Here is a 13,506-nt window from a genome sequence, read left to right on the forward strand (position 1 = left end):
TTATCAACAAATATTTCGCTCATTACTCGATTCATTCATGTTTCTGTGTTTTAAAAAATTAATCCTTTTATTAACCCAACGATCAATTACATGTTTAGAAAAGCAGTTATTAAATAAAATCTGTTTCACGATATTAATATTTTTGTCGTAAAACTGGTCATTAGATAAGAGAATCACGTGATCTACAAGATTAAAAATTGTGTTCATTTTATATTTAAAAGGATGATTGGAAAAGAAATTTATATATCTTGGAAAAGATATTTATTAGTAATCTTCTCCATTTCGCGTTTTGTACTACTGCTTTTAAATAGTATGTTCGTTTTAAGATTAATAATATGAGAAGGAAGAACATCTTGCCTTCTACATCGTAACAGAAAAATTAGTTGTTGGTTTACAGCAATAATCTTTTTCTCGTTGTTAATCCAAGTTTTCAAAAGTGTTGTGTGATAAGTACCGAACCTTCTCGAGATCATGCAAAAAAATCCTTCCACTTGTGTGGGCTCCATATCCAGGTCCAGGAGGGTAAAAATGCGATTCTCAATTATCTACGTTTTTAAAAATAGTTTGTAGTTCTTATTAGATTTTTTGTTTGTTTGTAATTTTGTTCTTATATTTTTATAAAAAAGGCAATTTTGTGAATTTTTGAAAATATTCACAATATGTACCATTGTTTTTACAATTTTTCATCACTTTTTAAGATATTTTTATATTATATTGTAACTTTTACACAGTGCGGTTATAAATAAAAAAAAATAAAAACATGTAGTTGCAAATAATACGTTATTAGAAAAAGGGCGACTGTATATATTTATAAAGATGCATTACGTGTTTTGTAATGTAATTATTGCTACATTGCATACATATTTTATACACAGAAAAAAAGAAATCCTTGATTTAAGTATATTTTTATTCTTGAACGCTATTTGATTGATTTAAGCATAGTATGCTCTTTGTAATCACAAATTTTCATTTGCTTTAATAATAAATAAGTTTGTGTAAAGTATATTTTATCCTTAAGATATATTCTTGTTTTAAAAATCGCATATGGTAAAAACAAACTTAGTCACATTTGAACTAAGAATTATTATATTTATTTGAAAGTACCGCTTATATATCCGATGCACACTTGTCACTTGTCCTTGCAATATTTATAAGTAAATTTCAGCTTCAACCAAGAATATTTTGCACTTTACATATCAAATGTGGTTGTTTTTACTAAATTATATTTTCTTCTTCAAAAATTACAAAAAATATGAACATATTTAATTAAAATAGAATTAATTATTTTTCCTTATTATTACAAAAATAATTGCATAAATATTATCAATTTTTATTTTTCTTGTTTAATAGTTTTATATATGTACATATATGTATATAGGTATATTGTGTGTGTGTGTACATTTTTTTATTAGTTTGCAAAAGAATCACATTCTATCGCGCGAATATAATTTTGGCGGAATTATTAATATAATCAGCGTTAAATATATATTAAGAATTTAATATTATATACATATATATTGAGTATACATATACTACAGTATAATCAGATAAATCTTTTTTTATCAATTTACGATTAAATTTATTTATAAGATTATTTAAAATTTATATAATAAAAATATATAAAAAATAATTTATATTAAATATAGTATAATAAAATTATAAATGATAAATTATATAATAAAATATATAATTTTATATAAAAAATTGAGAAATCCCTGATAGAAATGCAATAAATCTTTTTATATTTATAATCGCAACGTGAAAAGGATTGTCGATACTTTCTGAAGTTTTACTTTTTAAATCATTTTCTTCATTTGAAGCCAGAACAGTCTCGTTGAATTTCTCTTCGAAATTATGAATAAATGGTTCCACAGACTCCGTACAATTTTGCGCGTTTTTTAAATCGTCGATAATCTCATTTTGTAACTTTGGAGTAACCTTTTTATTGAACGATGATAATTTTTCATTGCTCTTTAAGATGTTTTTTAAATTTTTATCTTTCTCTTCATTTTTTACGAAAAAAATTTTCTTTTTATATAAATAATTCTTCTGACGAGCTTTTACAAAGTCTTCAAGCAGATTGTCGCGATTTTTTCTGTCTATTTGAGTTTGTAAATAATTTGTTTCTGCCTCTTTTTCCGTTATCATTTTTTCCTTTTCTTGTTTATCAATATTGTTTGTATTTAAAACATTTTCGATGTTTTCGTCTTTTATATTTTCAGCCATAGAAAATTTATTTGATTTTGACTGCATCTGATAAAAATAAAATATATTAATTAAATTAAAATAGAATGATACTAATATTATAAAGAAATATGTATATTATAGCAACAAAATGTACATAATATAATTATCGAGTAATTATCATTAAAAAAAATAATTACTAATAATCTGTTATATTAGTTATAGCTTGCATAATATAAGTTCTCTAACATTAGTACAAGTTATAGCTTTTAGCTCATATTGAGAGAGTTTATTTCATAAAATATATTGTCTGATCGTTACGTAAAACATGTCTTTTTTTCATCTAAAAGATAAATCGCATGTTAAGAGAATATTTATACCTCATCTCCTATTTGATTTATGCCTTCATTGATTCTGTTTCTGATCTCTCTTCGCTGTCTTGTTTTCTCATTTTCTCTCCAGGGAAATAATAAAAACATTCCACATTCATCAGATGACATTTGGTTGTTCATTTTTAAACAATTGATTTTTTCCTTTTTAATTTTTACGTCTTCCATTTCAGACTCACGATTAATCCCAACATCTTCGACATCTACAGAAACATTCTGCATACTTTCCGATGAATTAGCTGTTTTATCCGAAATATTTTCAGTACTATCATTTAGCAGATCTGAAAGATCTTCGTATACGAGTTCTTCTGAAGAATCTGATATTGTTCGTGGCAAATATTCACTCTCAAAACGAGGAATCTCGAAACTTTCTAACAAATCATCATCAAAATCTTGCACTTCCAATCTTTTATACGAATCCTCATTCTTAGTCGGTATAAAGACGATATACTTTGGTGACTTGTATTTTTTCTCAATTTGCCGATTGATTTCCAAGTCTTTCTTCGAGGAAGCCAAATAGTTTTTTAATTTTTGTAACAAGATGCTGTTTAATGGCGATTCATCTTCTTTTCTCAACAAATAGATCGGGATTGGTGGGTCACTAAATATTTCTTCAGAGTCTTCTGTCAAGTAATCATACATATCAGAACTTGATTCATCTTGGACATCTGTTCTCGTTAATCTAAAAATCAAAAGAATAGGACGTTTAATTAATGCTATAATAAGCATAAAAATAGAATAATATTTAAAATTAATTGTGAAATTTCGAAAATATTTTTGTTTTCTCTTACTAAATTAGTAAATAAGTAACTGCATATAAGATGCATTTAATTATTCTATAATTATACTTCTTATATTGTCTTGTTATGTAAATATATATATTGTATATATATTGTATATATGTAGATATAATATAAGACAATATTAGAAGTTTATAATTATAGAGCAATTAAATGTTAACTTATATAAAAATAATAATAATTATTTATTATCTTTCAATTACATACAAATATATAAATATAAAAAATAATTTTATTTAATAAAAGAAAATAAATAACAATAAAATACGTTACAGAAAATGTAGCAGTTGCTTTAAATATTTGTCTCTCCTTTGTGTATTAATATCTCTTTGTCTTCTTGCATTTCCTCTTTTAAATTTGCTTAATTTAATATTATCACCAATAATTTCTTCAACATTTTTGTTTGCTTTATCGTTATTAAGCATCTCTACATGTATATTATTTTGTATCTCCTCATTTGAATTGTATGGTTTAATAATTTCTCGAGTGTCTTTAGCTATTTGATATATGTCATCCGCTATATTTTCTCTCTTATTAGCCAAATAGTTCATTCTATATTCTAACTCTGTAATATCATTAAATTTTTTTATATTTAACATTTCTTTATCTGTATCGACATTTTTAAAAATCAAATTTCTTTCAGTATCTTCAGCATCTTCAGTTTTTTTAACATTTAATATATCTTCTTTTTCACCATGATAACGAACAGATTTTTCATTTTTAATTCTTGCATCTTTTGTCAATTCCATATTTTTATCTGTTATAGACATGTCTGAGTTATCATGCTTTGATTCAAGATTTTTGTAAATATTATTTAAGTCAGCTGCTGTTTTATCGTTTACATTTTGATTGATATTCTGTCCATCAAAGAGATTTTGCGCAAATCTCGCGAGATCGTTCGGTCGATAGTTTTTATTAATCGATATTCTCTTCATGTATTCTAATAACTTGGAAACTCGATGTCCATCGTCTTCATTATATTTTGGATAACGTGTTTCTTTTACAAACTCAATAGGAATTTCGTAATTTTTATTATTAGTATCCTTGTAAAGAACGTCGTCATCGATCAAAACTCCAATAAACCCTCCCTGATCGATCAGATGACGAATATCGTCGCTGTCCCAAATTTCTCTTCTCTTCAGGTTCCGTGTTTTCGCGTCCATAACCTTCATTAATTCATTGTGATAAGATTGTAACAGTGTCTTCATGAGCCTTTTGCTCATCTTGCCCATCTGCTTTAAGTTCTGAGGCTTATTTAAGTTCTTCATATATCTAGCGAATTCTCTTGATGCTTTAAGATGTGTGGTTTTCAATTTCTTTGCGTCGCCATTTTTCTTCGACTGCGTCGAAGCTTTGGGTTTCATATTTTGATCATCCTCTCCATTCTGTTGCCCATTATCATTTGATTTTGGTAAAATTGTTTCTGTCGTAGTTTGCTCTTCGGAAATTTTCGTTGTTTCGGAGGAACTCATTGACTTCTTTAATCTAAGTTTATCGTTATTGTCGCGCCATTTTTCGTCCTTCTGCCTTTGGGTGACTGCTTTTGGACAACTTGAACCATCGGCTTTTTCCTCCTCGCTGATGAGGTTTTGCGTTTCCTCGCGAGTTGTCTCCTGCGCGATCTCAGTCGCGGAGGAAACAACAAGTTCCTGAAGATCGCTCTTATCAGTCGAATAAATCTCAGGCACAATTTGGGAACGATCATACGTCGTTGTCTTCCTGTCCGATTGGACGTCTGGTGATTCGGCACGAAAAAACTTTTGTTCTACAATGTTGTTATTGTCGACAATATCGCTGTTATTGGAATTTTCTTCACTGATGGGAGAAAATTCCGAATTCACGAACCTCTTAATATTGTTTACATTACGATGCTGCTCCGAGATTTCATTTATTTCTGAATTATCCATCATTGGTGTCGAACTTATCTCGATCGTCGACGTTTCGTAGCTTGGTCCATATTTCAACGCGTTTGATTTTGAAGTTATGGTTTCTGCAGTTGTATCATACACTTCATAATCGGATTCGAATTCGTAATCAGAGTTCATTGTGGCACTTGGAAGTATCTGCTCTCCTTCCATAATTTTCTCGTATTCTTCTTGTGTCATAGAATCTTCAACATTTCTCTTCGATTGCGCGCTTCCTATGTTTACACTCGCTATTTCTGAAGAAGAATCCGCGAGGATTTCACTATCGCGTTTTGCACGTCGAAGTTTTTTCGACAAATGAGAAGCTTGGATGATTTTGTAGTTTTTCGAATTTTCCTCGTTTTCTTTGATCATTTTATTAGTGAGAATTTTTTGCATCTTTGCCTTCGAATTGCTTCTTTTGGTTCTTCTATTATGAAGAATGGGGTATTGTATTTCGTGAATGGAATATTCATCCGTGTTTACGTCAGCAGGTCGAGAAAATTTGATGGTTTCTGCATTAATATTGCCTCTATCATTTGATATATTCACGTCAAAAATCTCATCTTTATTCGATTTTTTTTCTTCATGTCTCGTATTTTTATTATTATAATTTATGGCTTGCGAAGGTTGATAAAAGAAACTCGAAGCCCCTGATGGAATTTTTAGTTTTCTTCCTCCGGCTTGATGGTTGATAGAAATTGGACTTTTGACAACTTGACTTTTTGTACCATATTCTTGTTCTTCGGAATCATAATAATTAATCAACTTTTGCATACCGTTTTCTACAGCCCGTTTTTCCTCTTTCTCGAAAAGAGGTGTCTGTTCTTGAAAAACTCTGCTGTTTTCTTGGGGGAAAAATTCCGCTTCCCACAGATCGCTATAATTTTTCGGATTCTCTTGGACTCTTGCATTCGACACCTTGACATTTTCAAAGAACTCATTCGGTATATAATCATTTTCCATTTCCAACCACGTGTCGTCTTCCGCGTGATCCTGCGTCTCCAATTCCTTCCTATTTTGCTTATTTTTTATCATCGAAGCGTTCTCATTGCTTTCGTCTCGAACGTAATCGTAATCTTGATTATTTTGCTCCAACGAGTCTCCCGTGGTGATAAAAATGTCGCTTTCGGGGAATCCTTTGACAGGCTTGCGCCGAAGAAAGCCGTAGAAATTGTTTTCGCTGCTGTCGGTGGTCCTCGGATTAAATGGTATCAATAATTCATCCCTCCGTTTCGTCTTCCTTTCATTTGTATCCTTCACATTGTCGAATCTCGAACGTTTCTTGAGAGCATTCTCTTTTCTTAGGCCTATCTCGACTAATTTCTGGCCGACATCTCTCCTCACTCTTCCAGATTCTTGCACTGAATGCTGATGATCGTTTGTGTCATTAATCTTCTCTTCTTCATTGTCTTGTTGAATGATATTTTTATGTCGCTTCGATAATTTCTTTCTCATTAAGTTCTCGGCCGGTTCTTCCTCAGGATAAACGCAGGCTTTTACCTATATTAAATTGATATTATTTTAGTTATTTTTATTTTTTTTCATTTGACAAGCAAAATATTTTATTTATTACCTTTGCGTTAGGTATTACCCAGAAACCTATATTCCCAGAAGAGAGTTTCAATTCGAGGTCATCAGGCTTGATGACTATTTTTGGATTTAGATTAGGCAACTTCTTATCGTTTATTAAATCGAGTGGTTTATTATTTAATAAGACTTTCCTGAAAAATAATTTTTTTAAATTTGTCGTTACAGTTGATAGAAAATTTTTAAAAATATGAAGAAGGATCAATTTTTTTTAATAATTAAAATGGAAAAATATGTTTATTACAAGTGATAATACTAGAAAATTCAAATATTGCTCTCCCTCTAAATAATAATTCATTTTTTCATTCTCTTTTTTTCTTATCTGTTATTAGTACAATTAAATAAAGCATTTGATCAGAAGATAAGATTTTTTTACATAAATATTATTGATATTATATATTAATATGTATATAGGATATACAAAAAAGTAAAATCCCTTAATTTTACAAAAACTACATTTTCGAAAAAAATATTTTATATAAAATTAAAAAAAAAATTTTTTTAAATAAAATTATCAAAAACTAAATATTTTACGAGATATTCTGTATTTTTTTATTAAAATATGTTAGGTTAATAATAATATAATAATATATTTTATTCAATTTTCTGCTGTTTTACCTTTATGATTTTTATGCAAAATTATAAGGAATCTATTTACATAAAATTAAGGGTAATTTTATTTTAAAAAATTGAATTTTAAAATAATCTTGAAAAAGTTACTCAAGGTCAAAATGATAAGGCTAATTTTTTTAAAATATATTTTTTTAAATCATAATTTTTATATAAAACATTTTTTTTCGAAAATGCATAGTTTTCGCAAAATTAATTCGATTTTTTGTACATTCTGTATAATATTATTATTATTATAGGTGTAAAAAAATTTTGCTATATTATGTTATAAAGTTACTTACTCTGATAACATTTTGTTGCCAGTTTCGGAATTCGGCGATAGAATGTATTTGTGAAGAGTTTTGATTTTAAGGCCTTTTAAGTTAGCAGTCACTTCCCTCGGTGTCAAATTTACACCAAAAATAGTAATGGCTCCTTTATCGTATAAGGCAGATGGTTTCGTGCATTGACTGTAGAAGTGTACGTAACTTTCGTTGTTTAGTGATTGAAGTTTTAGCTTCAAAACTTGGCGCCCCACCAAAGTCTTGTGCAATAAGGATACCCAATAATCCTGATTAAAAAGTAATATTGTTAATATAATAATGTATCTTACAATTTTGCTTATTTTATCTTAAATACGTAAAATTTCTCTCACTTACAATTTCTGATATAAAAAAAAAATGTACACATTTTTTCAATTATTATTAAAATATATTAAATTATATAGTTAGATATTGTATGATTGTTTTTGATAATTATATTATGTGCCTACATGTATGTGTAAAAACCAATTAAAATTGTAGTTCATATTTAATTTCGAGAATACTTGAACACATTTCGAATATATGTATATCGAATATATTTATAATATTAACTTACAGGAGTTGCCTTATAAAAGTTTGATGGTTGTCTCATTACAACTTGTATGCCAAGTTTTGCAGCATTTCCGAGTCTTGTCGTCCAAATAAGCGCTCCTAAATATTTGTCTTTAAACTCTTCGGATTTTGATTCCGCTATTATACATATAATAAAATATACACATAAATAATTATATATATAATAATTTTATATTTAAATATACATATAAAATTTATGTAATATAAAACTTAAAAATTAGATATGCAAATGCAGCATTTAAATATAAAATTTCAAAATATACAATACATACATTAATATAAATATAATGATATAAGCTTTTATAAACACATTTATTTATTTATTTATAACTTTATAATATTCTTACCAATCCATAATGGTTTCTTTTCCGCTGTACGATTAATAATTTTGTACAGTTCGTTCTTATTCGCAGCCATATTATCGTAATGCATGAAAATGCTGTCATTGTTTAAAGAGACACTAGCAAAATCGCTGAAATTATTGCCAATAATCTCAATTAATCTTTTCCATTACTTTAATTATTCTCATAATTTTTATTAAATATTTTGTTACATATTTAATTTTGTTAATATTTTATTATTTTGCTTTAGTATGTTATTTTATGTAACATTTTTATGTTATTTAATTTATTGTAAATTACTTACAATTAATTTAATTTATTGATACTAAAATGTGTGTGAGTTATATATAGATATATTTTATGTATAATTATCATAAACTATATATATATAGAGAAAAAAATATATTTATCAACTTAATGTAACTTTCTTGTAGAATTATTATGTAATTAATATATTCATAAAATTATAGAAACACTTACGGATGCCACGTAATCGCCGAAAGGGCAGCATCTGCCGAATTCAAATAATCTTGAAGATATTTCTGTTGTTGCGCTGTTTCATACGCCACAATATCTGGTCCTGTGATTAAACTATTTGAATATCTCGGGAAAATCTTCAGCATTTCGCGGAAATTTGCGACATATTGTCCTAGATCTCCACCGGATAGATTACATTTAGTTTGGCATTCTGTAAAAAATATTTTATAACAATTAAAAATAGATTAGACATATTTAAAAAATATATTGTTTTGTAAAAAATATATATTTTTTATAGAGCAATTCCTAAACTCGAATATATTTAAAAAGAAACGTAGTTTTCACAAATATTTAAAAATATTAAAAATGATCATTATTTAAAGGGGATCCTAAACGTTCTTGAGAAGTCTGTTGTTTTTTTCCTGTTTTATGGACAAAATGTTAGAGATTAGATAAACTATAAATCTATTTATTGGCTATATGGGTTGTTTTTTTACCTGAAATTAGATCAAACCAAATTTGACATTGGATAAAGGAATATCAGTGAATGTTTAGAAGCCTAGTAAACGAGAATAATTCATCCTACATTTTTATGTGTGCACAAAAAAAATAATTGTCGATAAAAGAGGAAAAAACAGACTTCTCAAAGACGTTTAGAATCTCCTTAAGCGGTTTTAAATATTAAATAATATTATGTTAATTTAATTTTGTTTGTCATCGTTCTAAAAATATATATAAATAAGGATTTTAGAGATTTTACCATAACCCAATTGCCAGCTGATGTTGTATCCCATGAGATCGCTCAAAGATAGAAGCTCCGTTATGTTCATCGAATTTTTCGAATGCAGTTTCGATTCGTTCTCGATATATCGAGGTGCGATGCACACGATTAGATCCAGTCCAACGTTTTTCGCCCATTGATATATTAGTGACCATTGCTTTCCTGCAAAATTCAAACTTTATAGAACGATCTTAACAGAGAATAATGATAATCCTGTAAACACACATCTTATTATATATTCGTTATTCGTGTTCGTATAATTATATATTCGTGAATAACGAATAACGATTTATTAAACATTTTGTAAATTTGCAAATATTGCAAATGCGAGTATGATCGTAATAAATGCAATTGCATTAATTAAAACAGAAATTTTTGTTCAAATAAATTAGTTACTTAAGAAATAATTAATCTAGTTACTTCCTACACAGCTTTAGCTTTTTAAACGACAACTTTTAATTAAAATAGAGAGAGAGAGAAAGAGAGATGCGTAATGCGATTAATAAATAAAAAGTTATATTTCAGGATTAATTGAAATAAACTGATTAATGATTAACCAATGATTTGTTAAAAATAATTTTATATTTGCAATTGCAACAGAAAGTGATTAATAAAATGATTATTTATTTATTATGATTATTTATTCTACTTAATGTAATAATATTTCATTTGAAATCACAACTCGGCAGGCACTTTACGTATACAAATATATATTTTTGTTTTCTTAATTTGTATACACGTCAATTGATTCGCTACCAGCCCATGTTTAATAATTTAAATATTACATCAACGCTTTTGCAACTCGGGATCATACTATTATCTCGGAGCTTGTCGACGTTGCATTATGACACTCGCTCTTGCCATCAAGGCTAATGGACGTGCATATAATTACTGGCAACCTCAAAATGAATTAATGACATTAGCATTACGTCACCGCGCCATCGTCCTCATCCATTGACATCGTCCTTGCTATCCTTTCAGTCTGTTCGCGACGATTAGTCATATGATGAGGAAATTAGAATATTGATACATCCATTAAAAACATGTATTAACACAATTAATCTTTAATTTTTTGGTTGAAGAATTTACTTGTCATTGTTATTGTCTCATTTTTGCAACGCAATTCTTGCAATCTAGCCTTTTTCTTATATTTATATACATAAAGCATATCAATGTAGTGTTGCATTAAATTGTATAATAAAATTTTTTTATATGATGTAACTTTAGTTTTTATATTATTATTTTATTTTATATATTATATATTTACAGGGTTGAATAATAACTAGTTAAAAGTTAAAAAGAGTTAAAAAATTGATAACTTTTAACTTAGCTTAGTTAATTTAAAATGTATTAATTTTTAACGTTAACTAGTTATTTTTTATCTTAAACTTATTAACTTTATTTTAAGTTAAATTTTTTTATCTCTGAATACCATTATTGTTTTTTTTGTAAATGTATTATTTGAAATTATAAATGTATTATTTTTAAATTAAAGTAATATTAATTTTTATGTTTATTTGTCATCAATTGTAATTATCAAAAAATATATTTTTTATTGTATAAAAATCAAAATTTCTTTGTTATTTATCATTATAAATTTTAAAAGAATTAACAAAGTTAATTTATAAGTTTTAATTTAATATAAATAATGTTTTTAAAAATTAACTTTTACTTTAAGTTCAGTTAATTTAATCTTAACTGAATTTTAACTGAGTTAATTTTTGGTTCATGCAACTTTTAACTTAACTAAATTAATTTTATAAGCAACTATAACTTTAACTTAATTTAGTTTAAAAAAATCATTAATTTACCCAACCCTGTATACTTATAATTAATTATTTTATATATTATATAATAATTATTTTAGTATGTATATAAGTTATTTTTTTAATTAAAATGTGATAGACTCTCATAGCTTTACTTAGAAAAGCTACAGAGTAATTAGAATCTACAGAGAATCTACTTAAGAGAGAATACTTTGATATATAATACTTTACCAAAAACCGTGTCATTGGAATCGATGTCATTTGAATATGCTTGCTCGAAGACATAAGAGTTGCTTTGTGATCCTCCAAGACGAACGTAAGCAGGCACCAAACCTTGAGCCATATTCGTGCTTCTCTCGATATTCTTGCTGAATAATTAATACAGATTGTATGATTACGCATTTTTTTGGTACACTTTTTTGTGCATTTTTTCATACACATGTTTAATTATAAAAAAAGATATAAATTATAATAAAATTCAAACTTTATGAATATATAATTGTATTATATTGCGACTATATGGAAAAAGCTACATATAACAAAAATAATCCTAAAAAAATTGATATTTTGTTGGCAACAATGAACAATTTTTAATAATACTGTAACTTCTATGTTTAGAATATCTGATAAAAAATCAAGATATTAATTGAAATAAAAAATTTGAGAAAAATTAATTTTTTTCCAAAAGATTGACAAAATATTAACTAAATTTTTATCAGTTCAATAAAATATCGATTTTTACAAAATAAAATTATTTATAATTAGTACTTTTTTAATGTGTTTGTAATTTTTTTCTTGTTTTTAATTAATTAAATACTTACGTGAGTTCGTCGGTGTTATCCAGCAACGTTGCCGGATCCAGTGTAAAACTGAGAAACGCATTGCTAGTTACAGCAATTGGCTTTTTGTAATTTACATTAAGTATTAAATTTTCCGCGAGGCAATTCGCGATGAAATAAATTACTTGCAGAAGCAAGCAAATATATCGTCGGTGATAATTCATCTTTACTCTCAGAGTTGCTTGTTACATTTAATTAATCTTGATTCTTATTCTACTTCACGTATTAATTTGGCACACAATTTAAAATATTTTATCTCTTCTAGATCTTACATTTTTTCTTAAATATAAAAAATATTTATTATAAAATACAGATATATAAAAAGAAATTAATGCGTATTAAAAACTGCGACAAAATTAAGAGAACTTAAAAATATATATAAGAATATATAAGAAATACATAAAAAAAATTGAAAAGTGCGTAAAAATTTCGATTATATATTCGCAAAAAATCACGTAATATACGTAAAAACCTAACACAGTAATTCGAGAGACCTTTTTGTGCGTACTGAGATGTCAGATGCATGCGAAGTCGATATTTCTGAAATTGTGTCACGATGAAAATTGCTTAGCCCAAGTTTTGTAATTGGAATTTGATTGCATAAACAGATAATGCGCACACACAGCAAACATGTGCTAATTGTATTTCGATGAAATTCTGAATTTCTTTAGCAATATAATATTATTATTATTTAATGCTGTATTTGACAATAAATATCGATATTTTTAGCATCGGTTTAATTTATATTCAAATTTATATTTAAATTTATATTCAAAAGTTGTGACTTAAAAAAAATTAGTGCGTACAAAGTTGAAAAGTTCTAATGAAAGTTTTAGATAAAATTATATAATAATTTAATTATATTTTGACCTTTTTTTAATGATTTATCATGGAAAGAAAAATATATCATACATTGAAGGGAAAAACATT

General features: G+C 26.8%; 1 protein-coding gene across 1 annotated transcript; it reads right to left on the minus strand.

Moving 5' to 3' along the window:
* Nucleotides 1-1,330: 1,330 nt before the first annotated feature.
* Nucleotides 1,331-13,069, minus strand: LOC114933035 (uncharacterized). The gene is made up of 11 exons (XM_029305469.2): nucleotides 12,559-13,069; nucleotides 11,969-12,105; nucleotides 9,951-10,133; nucleotides 9,194-9,401; nucleotides 8,720-8,844; nucleotides 8,356-8,489; nucleotides 7,779-8,047; nucleotides 6,854-7,001; nucleotides 3,647-6,780; nucleotides 2,565-3,255; nucleotides 1,331-2,253 (listed from the first exon to the last, which is right to left on the minus strand). Exons 1-11 carry the CDS (start codon nucleotides 12,738-12,740, stop codon nucleotides 1,693-1,695), a joined length of 5,772 nt encoding a protein of 1,923 aa, XP_029161302.2. The 5' UTR covers nucleotides 12,741-13,069; the 3' UTR covers nucleotides 1,331-1,692.
* Between the last annotated feature and the right edge of the window lie 437 nt (nucleotides 13,070-13,506).

Source organism: Nylanderia fulva, unplaced genomic scaffold, assembly GCF_048542155.1.
Source record: "Nylanderia fulva isolate GAGA-0341 unplaced genomic scaffold, ASM4854215v1 Scaffold43, whole genome shotgun sequence".
NCBI lineage: Eukaryota > Metazoa > Arthropoda > Insecta > Hymenoptera > Formicidae > Nylanderia > Nylanderia fulva.

Excerpts from the sequence above, each read along its gene's own strand:
- LOC114933035 (XM_029305469.2), bottom strand. The coding sequence starts at position 12,740 with ATGAATTATCACCGACGATATATTTGCTTGCTTCTGCAAGTAATTTAT. Across the intron at positions 10,134-11,968 it reads TTCCAATGACACGGTTTTTG|GAAAGCAATGGTCACTAATA; the intron begins GTAAAGTATTAT and ends TGAATTTTGCAG. Across the intron at positions 9,402-9,950 it reads CAGCTGGCAATTGGGTTATG|AATGCCAAACTAAATGTAAT; the intron begins GTAAAATCTCTA and ends TATTTTTTACAG.